This window comes from Actinia tenebrosa, unplaced genomic scaffold (assembly GCF_029948245.1).
Source record: "Actinia tenebrosa isolate PJP-AT-01 unplaced genomic scaffold, QUT_ActTen_1.0 PGA_scaffold9__36_contigs__length_13948895, whole genome shotgun sequence".
In the NCBI taxonomy this organism is placed as follows: domain Eukaryota; kingdom Metazoa; phylum Cnidaria; class Anthozoa; order Actiniaria; family Actiniidae; genus Actinia; species Actinia tenebrosa.
The window spans coordinates 9,947,671-9,969,868 of NW_028292586.1; the positions used below are offsets into that span (position 1 = coordinate 9,947,671).

A 22,198-nucleotide genomic window follows, 5' to 3' on the forward strand; every position below is an offset into this window, starting at 1 on the left:
ATCTGCAGTAGCAACGGACCACTTCGCCTTCCTCTTCTCTAGGTTTTGCAATGTAGCAAAACTTGGAGATTGATCGCCCCATTGGAAAAAGCTACAGTTCTCCCTTTCTCCACACTTGAAAAACGGCTTCCCTGGATTCTTTTGACTCTTCGAGATCCAAAGGGTAGCAGGCATGAGATGATCGCATATTACTATCTGTAATATTTTGTGTTCATCGAGTAGCTTTTCTTCTATGTTTGTGAGGTAGTCGTTCATGTCTCGTGCAGGTGTGAAAAATCCACAACCAGCTTTTTTACATTTTATATATTGCTCTCCTTTCCTGCTTGTAAACAATTCCAAGCCAGAGGACTCAGGGCAAAAACATTTGTAGTTTTCCAAAGACACCATGTTGATGAATAAGTAAAGATAGAAGCTTTAAAAATTCGTGAACACTAGATGGAGTGAAAATCGTTGGAGTGAGGGCAATGAAAGTGAGTACGCGTACTTATAAGATTGAAGTCACGTGTTCTTGATGGGTGCGGTAAATGTAACATGATCCTGAAACCATGTGGAAGGATGGTGTGTGTGTGTTGGGGGGGGGGGGGGGGGGGGGTGAATTGAAGTATTGAATCGCTGTTGTTAACATACCAACGAAAGAATGTTGATCCTATTGTAAAAAAAAATCAAACACATTGATTGGATTAATAAAAAAATGTCACTCTAGCTGTTGGAAAATTCACTGTGATACGAAAAAAAAAGTGCTCAAAACATGTTGGTACTTTTCATACAGTCTCTCAGGGAATCAAGAAGGAAAAAATGTGCTTACATAGATGAAGAAAAAACCCCAAACCTTAGGGAATAAAAAACGTTACTTAGATATGTGAGTATCGGAAGAAAAAAACCAAGCACACTAGAGTCAACATACCCACGCAATGACGCACAACACACAAGAGAGCAAAACAGCGGTACCTATAAGAATGCAACGAAAAAAAAGGGTAATTACCTAAGGATATGGGTAGTAGGGTGTAATGAAGGATGAGGGGTGAGGAAAATCGTACTTCTTACTATTCTTTTCAATAGAATTGTGCGCTTGTTTTTACCTAGAAATCGTAATGAACAGAATTGCGCATACAATATTAAGTGTATAACTGACGTTGTGTTGGATACGAAAACAAAAACAAAAACAAAAAACTATATTTGTGTATGTAGCAACTCAAAAAGTAAACTATGTACGTCTCTTACTCTGTAAAGGCACGTAATTAGAAAATGGAATGGAATGCGCAAAAAAAAAAAAAGCCCTATTACACATGTAATGCCGGTTTTTTAGATTTTCACACTTTTTTTTCTTTCTTCTAATTTCATTGTAAAAAAAGAAGTTAAGGGTAAGGCGTATGGGTTTCTTAAAACAAAAACTATTGGCGTCATCGTAACTTAGAAATGTAAACCTCAGTACGAAGAAATTGAAAAAAAAAGTGACACTTAGTGATAGGTTTGTATGTGTGTGTGAGAGAGCGAGTTTGCGTAATGAAAAACAAAAGCTGAAGGATACTTCATATGGAAAGGGTGAATGCGCAAAAACACCTTGTACGCACAACATTTCTTAGGTTTCCTCACATGTTTCAGATTAATTTCGTTTTCTTCGTGCTACTAATTCGTGGGAAAATGTGTATCGTGATACAAAAACTATTAGAGTCATGGTAACTTAGAAATGTAAACCTCAGTAAGAAGAAATTTAAAAAAAAGTGACACTTAGTGATAGGTTTGTGTGTGTGTGTGTGAGAGAGTTTGCGTAATGAAAAACAAAAACTGAAGGATACTTCATATGGAATGTAAGATGATTAATAAAAAAAGGGCGAATGCGGAAAAACACATTGTACGCGCAACATTTCTTAGGTTTCCTCACATGATTCAGATTAATTTCGTTTTCTTCGTGCTTCGAATTCGTGGGAAAAATGTGAATCGTGGTACAAAAACTATTAGAGTCATGGTAATTTAGAAATGTAAACTTGAAGGAAAGGAAATTAAAAAAGTGTCCAAACTGATGTCAGTTACACATTGTGTTACAAGAAATATGAATAAATTAACCTTTTCGATAATTTATACAGAAATTAAAAATTCACCACGAAAGTGATAGGGGAGGGGGGTGGGTCCAAAGCTGTGGGTATAGTAGTGGTGTGGTGTGGTGTGGTGTGGTGTGGTGTGGTGTGGTGTGGTGTGGTGTGGTGTGGTGTGGTGTGGTGTGGTGTGGTGTGGTGTGGTGTGGTGTGGTGTGGTGTGGTGTGGTGTGATGTGGTGTGATGTGATGTGGGATGGGTAGGTGTGGTGTGGAGTAGAGTAGACTGGAATGGAGTGAGGTGGGTAGGGGTGTGGTGAGGAGTAGACTGGAATGGAGTGAGGTGGGTAGGGAGGGGGGTAGGTGGAGTAGAGTGGAGTAAATTGGGTTGGGTTGGCTTTCCCAACTCATTTTTGTTTTGAAAAAATTACCTTTCTGCTTCAGAAAACGTCATGAGTGAGTCAAACGTATGCCTGAAATTTCCATTAGGTACAATGTTGTAATTTTTTGCGGCTTCTTGCAGAAGTTTGATCTGTGCAATGACTTCGAATTCCTGCAGGGAAATACAATAATAAAAGTAAAGTCATCTAGCATGAGTCATCTAGCATGAGCTCAAACAATTCCCTGAATATATGTCAAGTATGCACAGCTTGATTTTGTCACTCACCTTTCGTCTTTTCTCAAAATTAATCAATCCATCCTATAAAAAAAACAACAAATCCATTCAGCAACAATGAAAGATATTTCCACATCTTCACAGAACACACGGCGACCATAGTTATAAAACAGTCAATTATACCTCTGTGTAATCTGGATATAATGTGTCAATCATTGTCAGATCTGTTAAAAATGTTCCTAGATACGGTACTGTTCCTTGCATAACGGAGTCCTATAAAAGGAAGAGCGAACAATAGTCACTGCACAAAACAAAGATGGGGAAAAAACAAAGAGAAAAGGAAGGAAGGAAGGAAGGAAGAGGAAAACAGAAAAAAGTATTGACATGATAATATGCTCCTATCATGATAATATAATATTGCCGCCTTACTGAGTTTAGAAACCGCGATCGTCGTTTCTTCAGGCTGTTCGGTCTTTTTATTCCAGACGTTTCTGATTCTGGTCTTTTAGCTGTCCCTTCCTGCAACCATAATAAAAAACCTGGTTCGACCACACAGCATGCTAGAATTGACATAGCTGAATGTATGATAACAAGCCTCCCGAATCACTTATTAAATGAGCATTGTTATTAGCACACGTATTCTTGCAGGGGGACGTTCCTGTTTCATGTCCAACAACAAAGGATGTTGGACCCAGTATTTTTGTAGAATTTTATAATTATCGACTTCTATTGATCATTTCCATACCTTCATCAAAAGCTCTCTGCTCATTTTTTGATTCTTTTCCTCTGAAAAAATCGACGAGAGCTCAGAAAATAAAAGCTGTTTTTCCCTAAAATTATAAGCAAAAGTGGTTAGTGACATTCCATGTTGCTCTAGTTAGTTATATCTGTTACCTTGGGACTTGCATCCAAGATTTTTTTAGCCTATGTATTGAGGCAGACTGGAGCCCAGAAATAATAGCCCTCAGAGACGAAAAGTTCTTGATATCTCGACATTCCTATAAAAATATGTGTCAATTGATATAAATATTTTATAAAAGATACATTTTACGTTTAATTAAGTGTTGCTAATTTTATTTCAAAGAGTAGTTTTTTTTTGAAAGCTTATTTTGCAAACAGTGATTAAAGGCAGAAACTTAGATCCTAGATGCCCAAACCTCCCATACCATATATGGAGTGAGCTTTCTCTACTCCAACTTCGACACTAACATAAAGCTCTTGAGGTGTTTTGACTATAAGCTGGTCTTTACATTACCGACCTACCTTTTGATATACTTCATTTTTAGTTGCATCATCTAACCAGGTCAGCGAGTTAACATTGTCTTTAAAAGCTTGAACATCTTCATTCACAAATTCTCTTGCCTTTGTACATAAAATACATAAGATATAAAGTACTGCCTAAAAGCGTGATTAGCATTGACATGGAAAAACCTTTATAACTCCAAGAAGCTGCATTCAAACTATGAAATTTTTTGGTGTCGTTTCAATAGCAATACCACACGTAGAATCAACGCTGAGAATATTGTCAGAATAGACAGCTATTATTGAGAGAAATTAATTTATTAAATTGCCAATCGGAGAAGACTATTACTAGGGTGCTAAAAATATTGATGGTTTTCACGTCGGCCATGTTGTAGGAACTTAAAAAAAGAATTGTCAATGAATTCTTTTGTTATATCCTACAACATGGCCGCCTTGTCTTTTGTTATTTAATTCTCTTGGGAATGGTTGAAAACCATCAATAGGATCGTTCACCAAAAAGCACATGAATTCTTGAACATTAATCTTGTTTAAACAGTTAACAATGTTTATTTATGTTGTTCTGGCAAGTTATGCAACCATGTGCATATGGTGTGCACGGACGTACGTTACGTAGCTATAATCAAGCCATAAACAATCAGCTCGATGGGTTTACCAATTTAGTACAGTGCTCCGCGAAGGCGAGTCATCGGGAAACATAAAACATTTCAATTCTTTTTGTTATTCCAGATCAAGATAATATCCCTCCTAATGAAAACCAGTGAAAAAATCTCGACCAAAATGCAAAACAGTCATTTTTCGTGTGTCTTTCGTTCTGGACCACATCCCCCCACATCCACACTTAGGAATTCTGTCAGGGGTTAGTTTTGTCCTTGAAAAAATCTTCAACCAAATTTTTCATACTCAAGCTAATGATCTTCAACAAACGTTTTAATCAAAGTAAACGTAAAACCCTACCTAAGTATAATATTTATGTCACCGATTCAGGTAGCACTTGAAAGAGCAACTCCTGAGGAGAGTAGCAAGCTTAACATCTAAAACCTTTTTTTGTGTGTGCTACAGATCGACAGTTGCGCAGAAAATTTACGAAATCGTTTTGAATATTCATAAATAATGAATAGTCGTGAAAACTGATAGATCGACTAGGGCCCCGTCCACACGTATCCGGAAATTTTTGTATCCACAAATATTTTTTACGGATATGGGTTGCGTCCACACTGTTGAGGCATTCTCAACAGTATTGAGTTAGTTCCGTGTATCCGTCGTTCCGTATATCCAGTGTCCGTGTGTTCCCTAACCGATTAACCCCGCGCGCCGTGTTGTCTGCCATGTGCTTTATTGTGAGTCGTTCATCGTTTGGTAAGTGTTTGTTCTCTCTTCATTTTCATCTTGTTTTTGTCTTCTAATCGCATTGTTTGTAAGCTAAATGTGCCTTGCTTGTTCGTGGTGTTATACGTGTTTAACTAATGTCTTTTTTTCCTAGGATTTTACTCTGATTTGTGTGTAAATCCAATCGATCGAACGTAAACATTGTTTTGAAATAAACCTCCTACACACACGTGTGCGCAAATTTTTGTGTCCGTATCCGCAAATTTTACGAAAACGGATACGTGTGGACGGTGAAAGCGATTCGAATGCGCTGCGTGTGGACGCAAACATTTTCGTATCCGCAAAAAATAATTTGCGGATACAAAAATTTCCGGATACGTGTGGACGGGGCCTAGATTAGTTTGCAATCACGTGCGTTGGAGATCTTACAGCCAGCTTAGTCTCTTATCTGATGCCTTCTGGTTACAACACTGTTGCACATAATCTGCTAGAATTACGGACACTTACCAAGCTTATTTTCTTTGCAAGTTGTGCCTTATTTTCATTGACATATGCAGCTGTTATTACGTCTTCAAAAGATTGAAAAGTTGAGTCAATGCACTTTTTCCAACGCACTCTTTCAGATGTAGTACCCCATGTTGCGTGATTGTACCTTGTCAGTGCGTCCCTGAAAGGCTTAGAAAGCCTCCCTATCTCACTCTGTATCACGCGCCATACCATATGGTTTGCCAGTATCCTAGATATCAGAATGAAAACGAGTAGAAATAAACTGTTATTATGGTGCTGTTTACTTCATAAAATTGAAGATCCGCAGAATTTAGGGGAAGCGCCATAATTTCATGCGGGTGATAAATGACAAAATGATTAAGAAAGAAATTTCTATCTAATATCAAAGCATCTATATTTACTCTCATCTAAATTGGAAATATCAGATTCTTCATAATGATTTCAAACAAACAAAAGCAAAAAAAAAATCAAACGTCGTGAGGATATTCTCTCAAAAAATAGGCATTTTGTAAACGATCAGTTCTTACAATTATTTTTCCTCTATTTTACCAGACTTAATATTTGTAAACAATGCATTGTTTATGCATGCTTTTCATTTAGGTAATTTATTAAAGGTTTTCAAAACGTGTCTTTATCAGTTAGTATTTAACAATTATTCGCCGAAGGTGAAGTGAATATCGAGGAATATTTACCGAGACGCGAGTCTTCGAGCGGCGAGGTAAATATTCCCCGATGTTTACCGAGGCTGAAGCAAATAATTGTTTTAGTATAAAACACAGGTGATACTTTCAAAAAAAGAAGAAAAAAAACCAGAAGGTAAAATACATTTTTTTCCGGTGACAGCTTTAAAGCGGCTGTCCGCCATTTTGGATTATCGCTCGAGGTGATTATCGTGTGATAGTGTGAGTTTCTCGACCAATCAGCGCGCGAGATTTTCTATAATCACCTGTGTATTTTTAGTAAACATATATATATATATATATATTTATCAAACTCATGAATAATTCATGAGGAAAACACAACAGAAATCACGACTGTGAAGAGTGTTGTAAATCTGATACAAAACTGTGTTCATTTGCATAAACTTTAAGTTGGATTTTCTTGGCCAAACTCACTTTAATTTTGAAAATTTTAGTGAAACACAAAGGAACTAACCTGGACGTTTGATAAGTCATATACAGTATCTGATACGACAATACGGCCACTCATACTGTATATATTACACATATATATAGAGAGAGGGAGAGAGATTACTTCATGGTTACCATGATTTAATTCATTTATTTTATAAGTACTGTCCGAGTCAAAAAGGAACAAGTGAACAAGTGTAAGGGAACAAGTGTTTGGGTTTGATTGACGGCAGCGAAAAACCAAATTTCAGCGTGCAGCTCGCAGACACAGAGTTTGCAAGTTTGTGAAAATTGCAGTAACTATCAAAGAACATGGTTTATAACCCACCTCTTTGGCGTGTTTTCTATGATTTTCATTGCACTTTTTAGGTACGGTAGCGAAGGCAACAGAATTTGTTCATTTTCAGTGATCGTAGATGGCTCAAACAGTTTATTTAAGTGAAGAGTCCAGTTAACCTAAGTTGAAGATACAAAACATGATGAAGAACCTTCTAAGGACACAAACAAATAACTGATACTTTAGTACTAAAAGCAAAAATAAGCAGAGCGTTTGCTGCTCTTCTTGGGGCGGGTATCACTAATGCACAAGAGCGTGTTGACCGATCTAATTTAGCGATCTTTTTGTTGCTACGCGCTGATGAAGACAAAAGTCGCGACAGGGAAATTGGGCAATACACTTGCGTCAATCAAATAAATTGGTCGGTACCTTTATATTCTCTGATTGGCGGCAGTGTATTGCCCTATTTCCCTGTTGCGAAGATTGTCTCGATCATCACGTACGTAGCTACCCTGCGAGCAGAGTCTCGTTAACTCCGTACGTAGCATAAAATGAGTGGTAAGTCCCAAAAATATCTTACAATCTTTTTTTGAAAACCAATACGTTTTCCTGCTTATTATCTTCATTTATTAATAACGCTATCATTGTCCTGGTTTTGAATAATTGCAAAACATATGACGTATTAAATTTACACACGGCCTCTGGCACCTAGGGTATATTAAATTAAAAGTGATTGCGAATTGGAGACTGAGCCTAATTGACCTTATTTTTGGTGTGACAATGTTTTCCCAATTCAGCGTGACAAACCTCTGGGGGAATGAAGAGCTATTGTTTTGAAACTCGTCGGGATATCATCGTTATTCTTTTCGTATCCTTTGGGATACTCATGAATTTTTCGAAAAGTAAAGACAAAAGAAAATAAATCTCCTGGAGGTTTGTCACACTGAATAGACCCGTTTCGAATTCCAAATTACCGCTGTGTTTCTTGATTACAGACTCATTTGCACAGGGTTAGCCTCGAGTTTGTACAGAATATTCACGTGTTCATGTCAAGGTCCGTCGAGTTTCAAAGTGTTTGTATTGTTGAAGTTGTGCATTCTTTACTTTTCTGTTGGTATTTGTAAATATTTAAACACTGATACGAGGCTAACCCTGTGCAAATGAGTCTGTAATCAAGGAACACAGCGGTAATTTGGAATTCGAAACTAGTCTATTGGGAAAACATTGTCACACTACGAATAAGGTCTATTTACCTCAGGCACAAGTTGTTGAAGTTGTCCAAGAGATCTAGTGTACGATTGAAATTTTCGCCATTCTGCTTCACTTAAAGTTACCTAAGAAGCATAAAACATTAACATGCGAGAGTAATTCCGGCTAGCTAAAACTTTTAAAATTCAGTTCACTCACGTTCGCGAGTTGAGCTTCAAAGCTAATGATCTCGTCTGCTTTCTGGTCAGTGGTGCTCTTAGTAACACCCAACAGAAGAACGACATCAATGAACAGCTGTTTGTATGCCAAAACTCTCTAAGATTACATAGAAATATAGGTTTCGTTAAGTTGTAGAAAACGATATATATACGGCCAAATGCATCAGTAAACTTGGACCTTTTTATGTATACTTACAGGTATATACCTAATTCAAAAAGGCAATGGGCGATAGACGGAAAGCGATAGGATATATGTCATTCCAAGATCCAAGAATAGCTGGAATGACTTGTGCTTCTTCTTAACTTCTCGTCAAGAACATGGGCCTTCGTGCTGAGACTGATTCGATGTTCTTTGTATTCAACAAAACCATTTCCATGTCATAATGACCTATCGCCTATCGCCTTTGGCGATGACAACGTTTTTTGAATTAGGCGTATCAAAAGTATATCCCCAATAATATTTTCTTCAGAAAGCCCTAGTGTAAGACAACTTGAAAAAAATATCAGGGAGGATATCTTATGATTTTTAATATATTTTTTGTATACTTGTATATTTGTACGGAAGGGTCACAATTTTGCACATATATATATGAAAACATTAATACTTCATGAGGAAAACTACCAATCAGGGGAGTGCGGGGGTGATGTAATATTAAAGCTTCACGTGCTGATTGCAGTGCACTGATTGGCTGATTCAAATTGCTTAATATTCATGAGTTCTGTCACTGACTGTCATGAGTTGATTTAACAGATCAAAAACAGTTTTCCGTGTTTGATACTCTGATCAAAACACGCGGGATGTTGGGAGAACACGAGAGAAGCGTAGGAAACCATATATATATCTAATGAGATGCAAGATATCAAATAAGATGCAGACCGTAAAAAAGTGATTATTTGTAGCAGTTAATCAATCGTATTTATGCATGTTTTACGCTGTGCACCTAATGAATCAGAACGCGATAGTTATATCCTTTTTATTTTAATTTTATAAGTGCGTACCTTTGATGTTAGATTCAGAAAATCTTGTTTTTTAAGGAATCGTGTAGCTTGATGTACCTATAGGATCAGAGCAATGAAGTAAAAGTCAATCGTCAGACTAGATGGTCACAAATAAAACCATTTGAAAACAATGATCATCATCATCATCACTAATATCATTGTTTTTGTTTTTGTTATTGTTATTGTTGTTGTTATTATTATCATTATTATTATTATTAATTATTATTATTATTATTATTGTTATTCGTTATTGTTATTGTTATTGTTATTGTTATTGTTATTGTTATTGTTATTGTTATTGTTATTGTTATTGTTATTGTTATTGTTATTGTTATTGTTATTATTATTACTATTTTTGTTATTATTAAAAATTTCAACCCAGTCCTTTAGTCCTGAAATGTAATTATTATTTAATTAACAATACGTAAATCAATTTCCAAGCTTTTTTTAACTTTCCAGTCATTTTGGAAGTTGGTACCCCTCAATCGCATCTGTTTAAACATAAAATAATGTAAATAAGTACAAAAAATTGTAATAATGGGTGCAAATGAAGTTCTTCTTCTTAGTAATTTCTTGATGCAAGGCAAGTTTTGAATTTTGTTTTTTGTAAAAAGGTTTATGTTTAGAAATATCGTGGCTGGTGGTGTTCAAGGTCAGTTGTCCCTTAAAAAAGGTCAAAATATTGATAAAACGTCACATACTAAATTCTTAGGTGTACTTTTGGATGAGAACCTTACATGGAGTCCTCAAATTTCTTTTGTGTCAAGAAAAATTGCAAAATCAATTGGAATTCTCTATAAATGCAGACACTATCTTTCTCTTGAAGCTCTAATAAATCTTTATTATAGTTTCATATATCCGTATCTTTCTTATGGCACCTTGATTTGGGGTAGTAACTACAAATCAAGGATTAAACCCATTCACATTCTACAAAAACGAGCTCTCCGTGTAATTACGTTTTCAAACTTCAGAACACCCAGCAGACCACTTTTTAAAAAACTTGACATCCTAAATATTTTTGAAATAACTAAATTTCAGCTCTGTGAACTAGCTTACAAACATTCAAACTCCAATCTACCAGATATTTTTGGTAACCTTTTTCAAGGTACAGATCTGATTCACAATTACAATACGCGGTCTAAATCAAATAAGAATCTATATGTCCCTCCAGTAAACCTGAATTATGGGAAGTTTGGTGTTAAGTATGCAGCTGTCACAAGCTGGAATGATTTACCACATAATATAAAAACCAGTTCAACACATAAAGTCTTTAAAAATAAGCTTAAAAAACATCTGTTGCTTTAGAATTTTGATTCTATTTAGGTTTTGCTTCAATGTAACTTTATTTCCTACTTTAATTTAGTTCAAACTTCACTTTATTATATATAACTTTTTATGCGTATTGATTCTATTTTAGTTTGCTACTTTCCCCCTTGTAAGTTCTTATTTGAAAGTATGATATAGTTTCAAGGTGCAGAAATATTCTCTTAACCCTTTTGGGTTGTTTTCTTCTGCTCCTCCCAGTTAATTTTTTTTAAATAGTGATGTAAAGTATAAAATTCTCATTCTGGAAAATAAAAAAACCTTGAAACCTTGAAAACCTTGAATGTTCAACTAAATGAGCTACTTACATAGATTGTTTTGTCTTTACTGCCTTTTACGATTGCCACTTTAAACACAGGGCCCTCATTATATATTTTATGAAGAGAAAGAAGGGTCTCATTAAAATCCCACGTATTCTCGTCCCAGTTTCCACTCAACTCCCAGCCTCCCAGTTCCGTAATACGCTCTCTCAGAGGTGCGTCACCAAGATTGTCGATGGGCGCTATGTTCATGCAGGATTGGTACATATCATGTGGCATTTGCCGTACTTCATTGCTTGCTCCTTGTACTCTTATGTTTCCCATTTGTATTTTTCTTCTTTTATATTTCTCTGTTTTCAATCCAATTAGTCGATATTGATTAAAATACGAGTAGCCTGCCGGTAAAGGATTGTTTGTTGGCCATCTCCCACAAGCGTACTCATAAAAGTCATCGCAAGGGTTCACAGTCAGGTTCATCGAACTTTTGATTTGATTGGCTACGTCAATGCATTCAGTGGAGCTACACACCCTGCTGGTTTGAGTGTTGGTTTTGCCTATTGTCTTCGCATTTCTTGGGGATCGAATCTTGATCAAATCTTGATCAAGAGAACTCATCTTGTTCTGACTTGCTGCTACGTGGATCATGGATATCACCAGTAAGACTGCTAAGAAACGAGGACCATGGATTAACAACCATCGCTTGTTTTCTTGTCTCACACCGCTGCCTGCATTCATCATTCTTCCCATCACGACTACGCTGATTCTTGCTGCTTGTCTGTAAGGATACTAGCTGCTCTTCTCATAGAAGAGTGTTACCAAAACTGAAGGCTGTTCAATCCAGTTTTTGTTTAATACAAGTTTGAAAAATGTTACGTAATTTCTTTATTGGTAAACCAAACGTCTATCCTACCTGTTCAAACATGCCGCCTGTCACGGAACTTTATTTTTTTAAATTTCATTCAATGCTTGTCATGCTTTGTTTCGTTGGTAGAAATTACCTGCTCCTGCCTTCCAAACTTTAAAGACTACATTTTTCTTTCATGTAAAAGTTTCTGTGTTTTTTAGTTAACTGTAAATATTATCTATTATTTTTGCTAGGATTGCATTCATTGCGTGACCATTACAAATATAAAAATCGCTACGCATCCCACTTGATTCAAAGCGTTTAATGAGAATCTCTCGCATGCGATTTTTTTACATTTTTTTCGTCACCTGTCATCTTCCGTCAAAACGGACAACTATACGATGTCCTAAGACTTGTTTATATCCCTATTTTTATCAAATCATATAATTAAATCACAGGGCACACTTATTGATTTACATTTACAACAGGCGACCGCTATTGTAGAACTCAAGAGTAAACTGAGAAATAAACTCGCCACCGAGACGAGTGAAAAACGTCTGCGCATGCTCGGAATCCGTATGCAAATTAGTCAAAACATAAGTAAATTTGACTTTCAAACATGCCTGATAAATTGGACTTCACAAAATACCAAACCTTAGTGTCCATGCTTGAAACTTAATGCTAAATCTTTCATATTGTGTTTGTTAATACAGTACCTTGGTCTGACAAAAGCATACTCTCGAACGTTTTTGTATACTTGGAGAAAACAAACATTTATTTTCTCACTCAAACTCTTTAAAATTCTTAGAAAACGTGCTGAAATGCACGCATGCGCAAACGTTTTTCTCTAGTATCCTCGGTACCTAAGTACTGCAAACAAAACCGTTGTGGGTCTTTTGAAATCTGTAATCTTAGAGTGAATTATGGGATGTGAGCTATGAATTTCAATATCAAGGCAAAGTGATAATTGTTCTGTCTTTTTTCAAACAGTAGTGTAACTTTAGGTTACTGGAGAAACTTATGTTTTGATTCAAACTCAACTTGAAATTGTCTGCGTCTACGCAACATTACCATTTCGAACAAGACACTGGTGGATGGAAGGAACGGGTTACCTGGTTGGAACTGTTAATTAATCGTCCCTTTTTTTTTTTTTTTTTTTTCTTTTTTTTTTCCCGAGGGTAGCACTTAATAGCCAGTGGCTAACAAACCTGTGGCCCTCATTCCATGATCGAATTGGAATTTAGGAGTTGATTTTTGCGGAGGGAGGAAAACCGGAGAACCCGGAAAACCCTCGAAGCACAGGAGAGAACCAACAAACAACTCTACTCATATACAACACCGAACCCGGCGGGACTCGAACTCGGGTCGCATTGATGAGAGGCGAGCGCTCACACCGCTACGCCACCCGTGCTTCCCTAAAAAGGAAAAGTGAAAGGAGAAGCGGAAATAAGTTGCAAAGTACTTAAATTCTTGATTAATACATGTAGACGTATAAGTAATTCACATTTGGTAAAAAATGGTTGTTCAGGTCTCAGTAAGCACATTAAATCTATGTACTATTATATAGTTTCAGTGGATTTTAAGTACGCGAATATCCCATAGCGCAATACAAAAAATGTCTAAGTGGTGTATAGCATATTGAGGCATCATCGCCTTTAAATTTATTAATTGCAGTTCGAAATTCACAATCGAGTAAAATAGACCACAATTTTCAAATTATTTCGTTTCCATGTCTCAAATAATTTTTTGTTTTAAATTAAAACTGAAAACCTGTAGCCCGATTGTTTTACCCTTTCATAGTACCCTTTGTTAAAGCTATATCAAAATACGGTTTGTCTAAAAGAGGCACTAAGACCATATAAGTGGCACTTTTTCCAATAAGATGATTTTTGTTTCAAATAAAAGTATTTACACTCCTTGAGACGTTCACGTTTCCCATTTTAGCGTTCGTGCATCGTTTATCGTGCGTTTACACATCGTTTTGCGTTCGTTTAAACGCACGATAAACGCACGATAGAAGTTTCATATTTTTTGCTATTATTAATCTTTATATATTCATTAATTTCATTTTCTAGTTTTTCTTTCGTCATTATTTGTTATTATTATTATTTTTCATCGTTCGTCTATCGTGCGTTTAAACGCACACTGTGAGCGTTCGTTTACCGTGCGTTTAAACGCACGCTAGGAGCGTTCGTTTATCGTGCGTTTGGTGAGCGTTTAGCGTTCGTTTAGGTATCGTGCGTGCGGGAAACCTAAACGTCTCAGCGAGTGTACCAATTAAAGGGAACACGTGAGTGATCACGATAGTAAAGGGAGAACTTATAGCAAAAGTAAAAGCGAAAATAGAATCACAGTTGACCTATAAACGTTAATTTTTTGAACGCCTTAACGAAAACATCAGTCTGCACCAAATATAAATTTTAAGAAAACTTTTGACACGCGTTAATTGGTTATGCTTGGTCTACACTCAACTGTACTTAGATGAAGTATTTTCAAAGGGTATTTTCATGTATGCTGTACTATATGTATACATGTACTACTTAGTATCAAAATACGGAACATTGCCTTTGCATACCGTGATATAAGCACAGGTATACAGATGAAGTCTTTGGCAAGAGTATTTTAATTGTACATTGTAATATAGTAATAGATACATAGATGTCATCGCCTTCAATAATTTCTTTGTAAGCCCTACTGTATGTATAAATACTTAAATAGATCTTTTCCAAGAACTTTGTCATTGTATACCTTACTATATAACTATTGGTACTTAGGTCATTGATTCATGTGAATAAAATGTATTTCGATTTGAAAGTATAGGTTATAATACGGTAATTCTTTCTACAAAGTTTATGAAAAAAATCACATTTAAATCAAATGAAAATGATACCAAAATTTATTGTCATAACTCCAATCAACTCTTACACTGAAATGAGTTTTTATTTACTTTGAGTTCTTTTGGCGTCAAATATTTTCAATAATATGTGCATATAAGTTTGAATAAAATTAGTTCTATACATTTTGAGTTACCGATTACACAAAGTAGGTAGATGTACCACCCCTAACATAAAGTAATGAACAAATGGCCCAGTTCAACATGCTGAAAATTGGGAAGCATTTGTCAAATTTCTCCACAAAAGAAGGTGCATGTCTTTAATATTTATATCAACACTGTGCAAAGTTTTGATTACATTGATTCAATATTTTTTGGTGTTACAGATTACACAAAGTAGGTCCCCTTTAATGTGAAAAACAGACGGACAGACAGCTACTAGATCTGCTTTTGCAGTTGGTGATGCAGGTAAAACCACAACAACTGCACTTACCCAACATCATTATGATATGCTTGCCCCAAATGTTTCTATTTTTACGTTATGGTGTATCCATCTGCACCATGAAAACTGATTTGTTCAACATGTCATAATTTTCCCTTCCTCTTTCGTCTACCCTGGACTTGACATTTAATGAGCAACTCAGCGGGTGTTTCTAGAAAAGTAAAGGACGCTTACCCTACCGATGCACCTGGTCGATGCTCTCAGTTTTTAGTGGAGTCAGAGTTGCTCATTTACATTTATCACATTCTATGTATTATTTTTGTGATTTTATGTTCTTTGTTGGGTATTCTGTTCTTTGACCCTGGGTTACATTCTTTTGATTTCCGCTAGAATCTTGGTTCCCTTGATTACTCTTTCACCTTCATCAAATCAAACTTGCTACAAAACACTTATTATTACCTTCCAAAGCATTACTGAGAAAGCCGACAGTGGTATGCTATTATATGAAGGAAATCATAAAAGATCTGCATTTTGAATGGTACTACACAATAATTAGAGTATTAATTGTTTTATTACAAATAAATTAAGCCACATTCATTAACAGAATACAATCATCCACTCAAAATAAGACAGGCACCTTAATTAAATTATAACACTAATTGTTTACATGACAATGAAGTCACATGACACGAATTGCTCACATGACACTGAAGGCTAAACCAATTAACTGCACAGTGAATTAATTGCAAAGCTAGACTTTCCCCTTTTCTCAGACCTTTGACTTTGAATATCAAAAATAGGCCTAGATTTTTTAGAATTTTGTAATGATCTAATGATGCTAAATGTAATCTAGATTCAAATTTATTGAAGGATGCTGATTCTTAAGTTTTCAAAATAGTAATATATTTCATGAGCCAAAGGACTGTTACAATAAATATATCCTTAAATTAATTCATTACATTAGTTCTTTGATTTAACTATATAAGCCAGAGATAATAAAAGCAGAATTTGAAGTGTATTTTTTTTATATAACACAATTTAACTGGAATCGTTTTTTTTTTCATTTTAAGAAAAAGTTTTATAGTTCAAAAAGAAATATACCAGGCACAGATCCAAGGAGAGGTATGCCCAGTGTAGCCCCCCACCCCCTTCCCACTCAAAAAAAAATTTTGGAAACATTTTTTTTACGTGAAATTTTGATTTTTGGCATATTCTATCCCAAAAATTGTCTTGCCTTGCTTGGCTTGGCCTTTAATTCTATATACGCCTTCGAACCCGAAATCCTGGATACGCCCCTGTATACCTTCTCTCGAATAGCTGAAGACAGAACATACATGCAAATACTGATATCCTACATGTCCTAAATGATGAAATTTATTGAGTATGAAAATCTTCTGATTTAAGTTAAAACAAAATATTAAGAATCAAATATAGAAATTAATTTATAATCAAAAACCATATAAGTTTCTTCTTTCTTGGTTCAGGGAATCACAAGAAAATGCTTATTCATGAAAATAATATCCCCATCCATGCCATTTACTAAAGAGCTGAGTTGTGTTTCATACACAAATATCAATAAAATTATTTTGTCCACAAATTTTCATGACCAATATGAAGGCAAAGAGGATAATAAAATAACAAAACATACATGTACATGTAACATATAAATAACAATCAACCACCTTTATAGATAATTGAACTTGTACAATTCATTACAAATATATAATAAAGAAATACCTTAACCAAAATCTGAAAAATCAGACAGCAGAATAAATTATACATGTATAATTTTAGGGACTATATGTAGATTGTAAAACTGCATAACCCAAACCAACAGAGATTTCTATAATCTTTTCAGAAATAAATCTCTCAGACTCCATTGATACTGTATAGTGGGTAGTTTTCAAAGGATGCTTATTTTAGCGCACCACTAATTACATGCACCTTCCCAAATCAGTAACGCCCAAATTTTTCATTAACATTTTTTTCCTCAAATCGCAAAATTTTACACCCGCCATAAGTTAATATCCCCTTCTTCTAAAGGACCTAGTGCCATTCAGTTAAGGGTCCACTTATCACAATCTTGGACTGCACCACAGATGATATTAATTTAGATTCCTGATCTCCAGGGTCAACGGCCTTCCAATTCCATCAACAATGGATTAAATGGAAAATAACATGAAAAAAATGAATTTTTGTGGATACTTATTTTTGCATTTCAGGATATTTACTTTGCTGCTATTTATTTTTTGTGACTCATGCTCTGTTTAACATATATTCCCTAACAAAGGGACTTTATATGGCTGATAAATTTATGTGATTAGTTCTTCTCATGAAATAACAGAAAATAAATTGCGCACCAAAAAAAGTTTGTTTATATTATGTCTTATTTAATACACTTGCCATCAAATGTAGAAAGTTAACAATAAATATGATAACTAAATGATGCTTTGTTTTGCCATTTTTTTAAAAGTTATTAAAATAAGCAGAAAACTATACCATCACATTTTCTGAGTGTACATCATGAAGACTATTTTATAATGGTTCTACCATTTAAACAAGAAGCTTTGGGAAGCTTGAAACAACACCGCGTCCAGTTACCAAACACCGATTACAATATATCTTAAAATAGACACATTACTGCACAGATTACTGCCATAGAAAAGCACAGTGAAAAAAATCACAGGTCTTATCACAGTTATCTTCCTTGTCGTCATAGCAACTTCAGACTTCCCGACACCGAATCTACTTGGTCTATTTTACCCATGATGCCAAGCACTGTTATGGAACCAGGTTCTATCTGTAAAAAAAGGAAAAAAATCATTCGTGATTAAAAGTTTTATAATTTCAATCATGATTAATAGATAGCTGATATCAATCATGATTAATTGTTTGTTGATATCAATCATGATAAATATGTTTGATGTAAAGTACACTTCAATCATGATTCCAATGTTTGCTGTACAGCTCATAATTTTAATTTTCTATAAAAATTTTCTGTGAAGGTACATGTACTTTTGTTCATGGGTACAGTCCTTGAACCGATCCGTGCAACAATTTGACGAATCGATGACCGTTGACTGTTTGATCGCTGACGAATTGATAACTGATGACCGTTGACCGATCTGATCGCAGTTTTGTTATGTAAAATGACTTAAGATCTGTTTTAAAAAAAAGAAATACCAAAAAAAAGTATAAATTGATGTTTTAATCTTTAACATTATGTAGATAAGTGTAAAATTGACAAAGAAAACAACAAAAAGGCATAAAATACATTGACTGCTCTGTGGTCACATGAGGCAATCACCAGTTTAACTATAATTATTGCAATTACAACTTATGGAAAATGTCCTTAACTGTTGAAGATATAGAAAATTTTAAAAATATTGAAATTATAAGGGAGGTAATTGACATCTTGAATAAACAAACATGTGCAACATGCAATTGTTTACACTGGTAGTTATACAAAATTTAGACCTGTTAACTTGAAAATATTTGTAAAATTAATTGTGCAGTAGAAATTAATTATCAACCAATGATTGGCTGTCCATAAAATCGTTATAGATCCAATCGAGATTCATTTTCTACTTGTCAATCATTATCCGATAACACTGGTCAGCTGATTGATCACCGATAATTACCAGAGGTTTACCTGAGGGTTAATTACGAAAGGATGTAGTTAATGAAGTTGACATTTCTTAATTGGTTTGGGGTAACTTATTAACAAGAGTGGAAATCTTAAAGGGCAATTCAGATAATTGCAAATGGGCACTTAAAGGGGGTACTCAATAGGGGCAGAGGGGCGCGGCGCCCTTCCATTTTGCCCTAGCTAGGACATTGAGTTAAATGGATCGGTTTGATGGATCGATGACTGATCGGAAACTGATTAACCGATCGCAATTTTTGTTGCACGGATCGGTTCTAATCAGGTACTGTACCAATTTTCAAGGTTTGTCAAAAATTCATTCATTCATTAAGTTATTATTCATGGATTTCATAAGAGTATCACAATTTTCAATGGAAAGTTCACATTTCTTTGGGAAATCGAATTCCTGAATTGACCAAAACCTGGAAAGATTGAATTGAAATGAACCAGTGTAATATTTTCAAGATGGGGTCAAGAGAAAGCTTACCTGGTGGACATGAAATTTTCTAAAATACCACTTAGGCAAAATCGATCGATTGTAGTTTTGGTCCTTTGCAAAGGCGTAGCAGCCCAAAATTAAAAGTTTAGGTCCTGCATGTCGTACCAACAAAAAATGTTAATAGGCGCTATACCCCTTCTTTGGGAGATATTTCATGCTTTTCAGGAAAAGAACACTTGATCAATCAAACAGACCATGATTTGGAAAGTCTGACAGGCTGAGCCAATAAAACAGACCCTGCTTTGTACTAGTCTGACACACTGAGCTGGATTGTTATTGTCATAGCTCACAAAATCAACATCCTGCAGGTAGGCATGTCAACACACTTATTCTGACTCTAAGCCAACAAATTATCACTCTTTCTCTTATAGAAAAGGGAACAAATATGGTTAAACAAAACAAATGCACCATTGTATAGCCCCATACTTGTCAGAGAAGAATTGACTACTAGTGTAAAGTCTTTGGCCTGACTCAGCCAGAATAAAACAACCTTTGTTGCTACAAGATAGAAATCATCACTGCAGAAGTTTTATGGTCATCACACTCGTGGATCGTTACAGTGTATCCATCTGCACCATAAAAACTGATTTGTTCAACGTGTCATAGTTTTCCTATCCTCTTTTGTCTACCCTGGACTTGACTTTTTGTGAGCAACTCATCAGGTGTTTCTAGAAAAGCAGAGGACGCTTACTCTACCGGTGCACCTGATCCAAGCTCCCAGTTTTCAGTGGAGTCCAAGTTGCTCATTTACTTTTGTGACTTTGTATACATGTATTATTTTAGTTACTTTATGGTCTTTGTTGTGTTTGTCTGTTTTCCCTGTCTGGTCTTTATCCCTGGATTACATTCTTTTGATTTCTGCTAGAATCTTGGTTCCCTTGATTACTCCTTTGCATTCAAAACCAGCACACTACCACAAGACCATCAAGGTAGTCTGATGTAACAAACACCATCATGGGGTCAGAGGTCAAGGTTGTAAGATTAAGCAAACAATATTAATGGCAGTCATAAGAGCTAGTTTGAACACTGAACTCTATTCAATGCAAATTTAAGATTTCCATCTGTCCTTTACATTCATTAACCCTGTTTTTGCAAATCACAAACATGACTTTTTATTCCTATTCTGGACTTACTTTCAACATTTACAAAAATGTAGTCTCGAATCCTATGTACCCTTGGTAAAGGTGAAACACTTTTGTATCAACATCGGGAAGCAAATATACTGCTAGCTACAGTGCCATGCTGCAAACTGCGCTGCCACGAATATTCATATGTATTAGACAATGAAACATAATACAATATTTTATAAAGAGTGTTGTATCCATAGTTCAGCTTGGGCAGAGTGTACCCTCAGACTTCTGTCACTGAGACAACGGTCGTACACGTGATATGGGAGACACTCTCATAAGGAGGCGGGTCCCCATCCATTGTCCCTTCAGCAGGCGATCTTGTGTCGCGATCCATCACAGTGCCCATTTCTAATGCAGTCTCATAGGACGGGGGAGCGCTGCAGGCACTTGGGCTGAGATCTGCGGTGAAGCCGCGGTAACCATCATGAAAGCGGCCATCAGCCGCGTAGATGGTCCCATCGCCAGCATAGATGGTACCATCTAGGGGCTCGTCACAGAACTGGGTCACATCCCCAGCCAGCAGCTGGAGTTGCTGTGCTGAAGGTACGAGGTGTTCAAAATCATGCAGGTTCCCACCCATCTGTTCTAGCTGCTGAGTGCTAATACCACCAGCCTCCAAAGAGTCCAAGCGTTCCACCTCCGGCAAGTCGCCTAAAAGGCCATCACTGGGACCATCACGTGTCCTCCAGCGGGGAACAGCGTGACTCTCTGCTCTTTGGGCTAGACCGGCTGTGGTGAGCGCATTTGTCAGCCCCACCATGGAGAGGTGGCGCTGGCGTTGTCGCGCGGCATTTGTCTGATGGTATAAGACGAAGGAAGCCGCTACTCCCATCAGACAGAGGATGGCTATGAAGGGCACGGTGCGGGTGTAGAAATGTCGCTCATCGTGTACTTGCACCAGAGTCAGACAGTTCATTTCGTCGCTCGCGTCATCACAGTCGGCTACCTCATCACAGTGTTGGACCTGAGAGTAGCAACCTCGCCCGTTCCGGCAGGAGATGAGAAGCTTCCCACGACACCGGTCCACCACACACCTTGAGGCACCGTCAAAAATCTGCACGCAGTGGCTGCCGCTGCAGTGGCGCTCGTAATCTGGGTCGCATACAAGAAACTGACCGACATGATGCTCCTTGTTTACTACCAGCTCACTGGAGTCTTTCCCAGTCGTGTTCTTGTCTATTTCTGTCTCGAAACCTGTCACTCCATCCTGCTGCATCAGTTCTGTCTTTACTCCTTCCAAACTGCTGACCAGCCATTTGGTTGTCAGTTCGGACTGGTTACCATTAGGCGTGAATGTAGGAGGCATACCGGTGCTGGCTTTGTCAGATGGTGGCGGTGGCAGTCCACCACTAGCATTGTGGTTCTCCCTGAGCCCAGCCTTGCGCAACAACCCATCTGTGATGAGGAACTTGTTAAGAGAATTGGCTGCCCCACTTGACTCATGCAGGTCTGCATGAGATATCAAAGTTAGAAATTCTAACACAAGACCAAGGAACATGGTCGTCTTTCTACGTGGTCTAGGAAGCTCTCTAGAGGCAAGTTGATATTCAAATATTGGCTATAAAGTTCTTTTTCCAATTATACCCACCGATAACGTGCATCAAACAAAAGCGACTAGATCTGACAACAGTACCATTACATTGC

The 22,198-nt window shown here is 36.5% G+C and overlaps 2 protein-coding genes across 5 annotated transcripts in view; both read right to left on the reverse strand.

Annotated features, from left to right (window-relative positions):
* Positions 1–618: 618 nt before the first annotated feature.
* LOC148904774 (endothelin-converting enzyme 2-like) lies at positions 619–11,907 on the reverse strand. Its single transcript, XM_089024505.1, has 14 exons — positions 11,209–11,907; positions 9,578–9,634; positions 8,559–8,675; positions 8,405–8,485; positions 7,203–7,330; positions 5,745–5,973; positions 3,912–4,010; positions 3,543–3,646; positions 3,394–3,478; positions 3,078–3,167; positions 2,832–2,921; positions 2,700–2,732; positions 2,464–2,585; positions 619–948 (listed from the first exon to the last, which is right to left on the reverse strand). Exons 1-14 carry the CDS (start codon positions 11,905–11,907, stop codon positions 852–854), a joined length of 2,031 nt encoding a protein of 676 aa, XP_088880631.1. The 3' UTR covers positions 619–851.
* A 3,924-nt stretch (positions 11,908–15,831) lies between these two features.
* The window catches only part of LOC116308241 (uncharacterized), a 29,384-nt gene continuing 23,017 nt past the window's right edge, over positions 15,832–22,198 (reverse strand). For 3 of the 4 annotated variants that reach the window (XR_004198490.2, XR_016118838.1, XM_031718622.2), the window contains one exon: positions 15,832–18,079. Coding sequence is in view for 1 of the 4 variants with exons in the window: in XM_031718622.2 (XP_031574482.2) it covers positions 18,039–18,079 (41 nt within the window). In the remaining 3 variants the exon portion in view is untranslated. Of the gene's footprint in view, positions 18,080–19,412; positions 22,053–22,198 lie in introns of those variants that run through there. The other variant, XR_004198489.2, reaches the window with a different exon arrangement.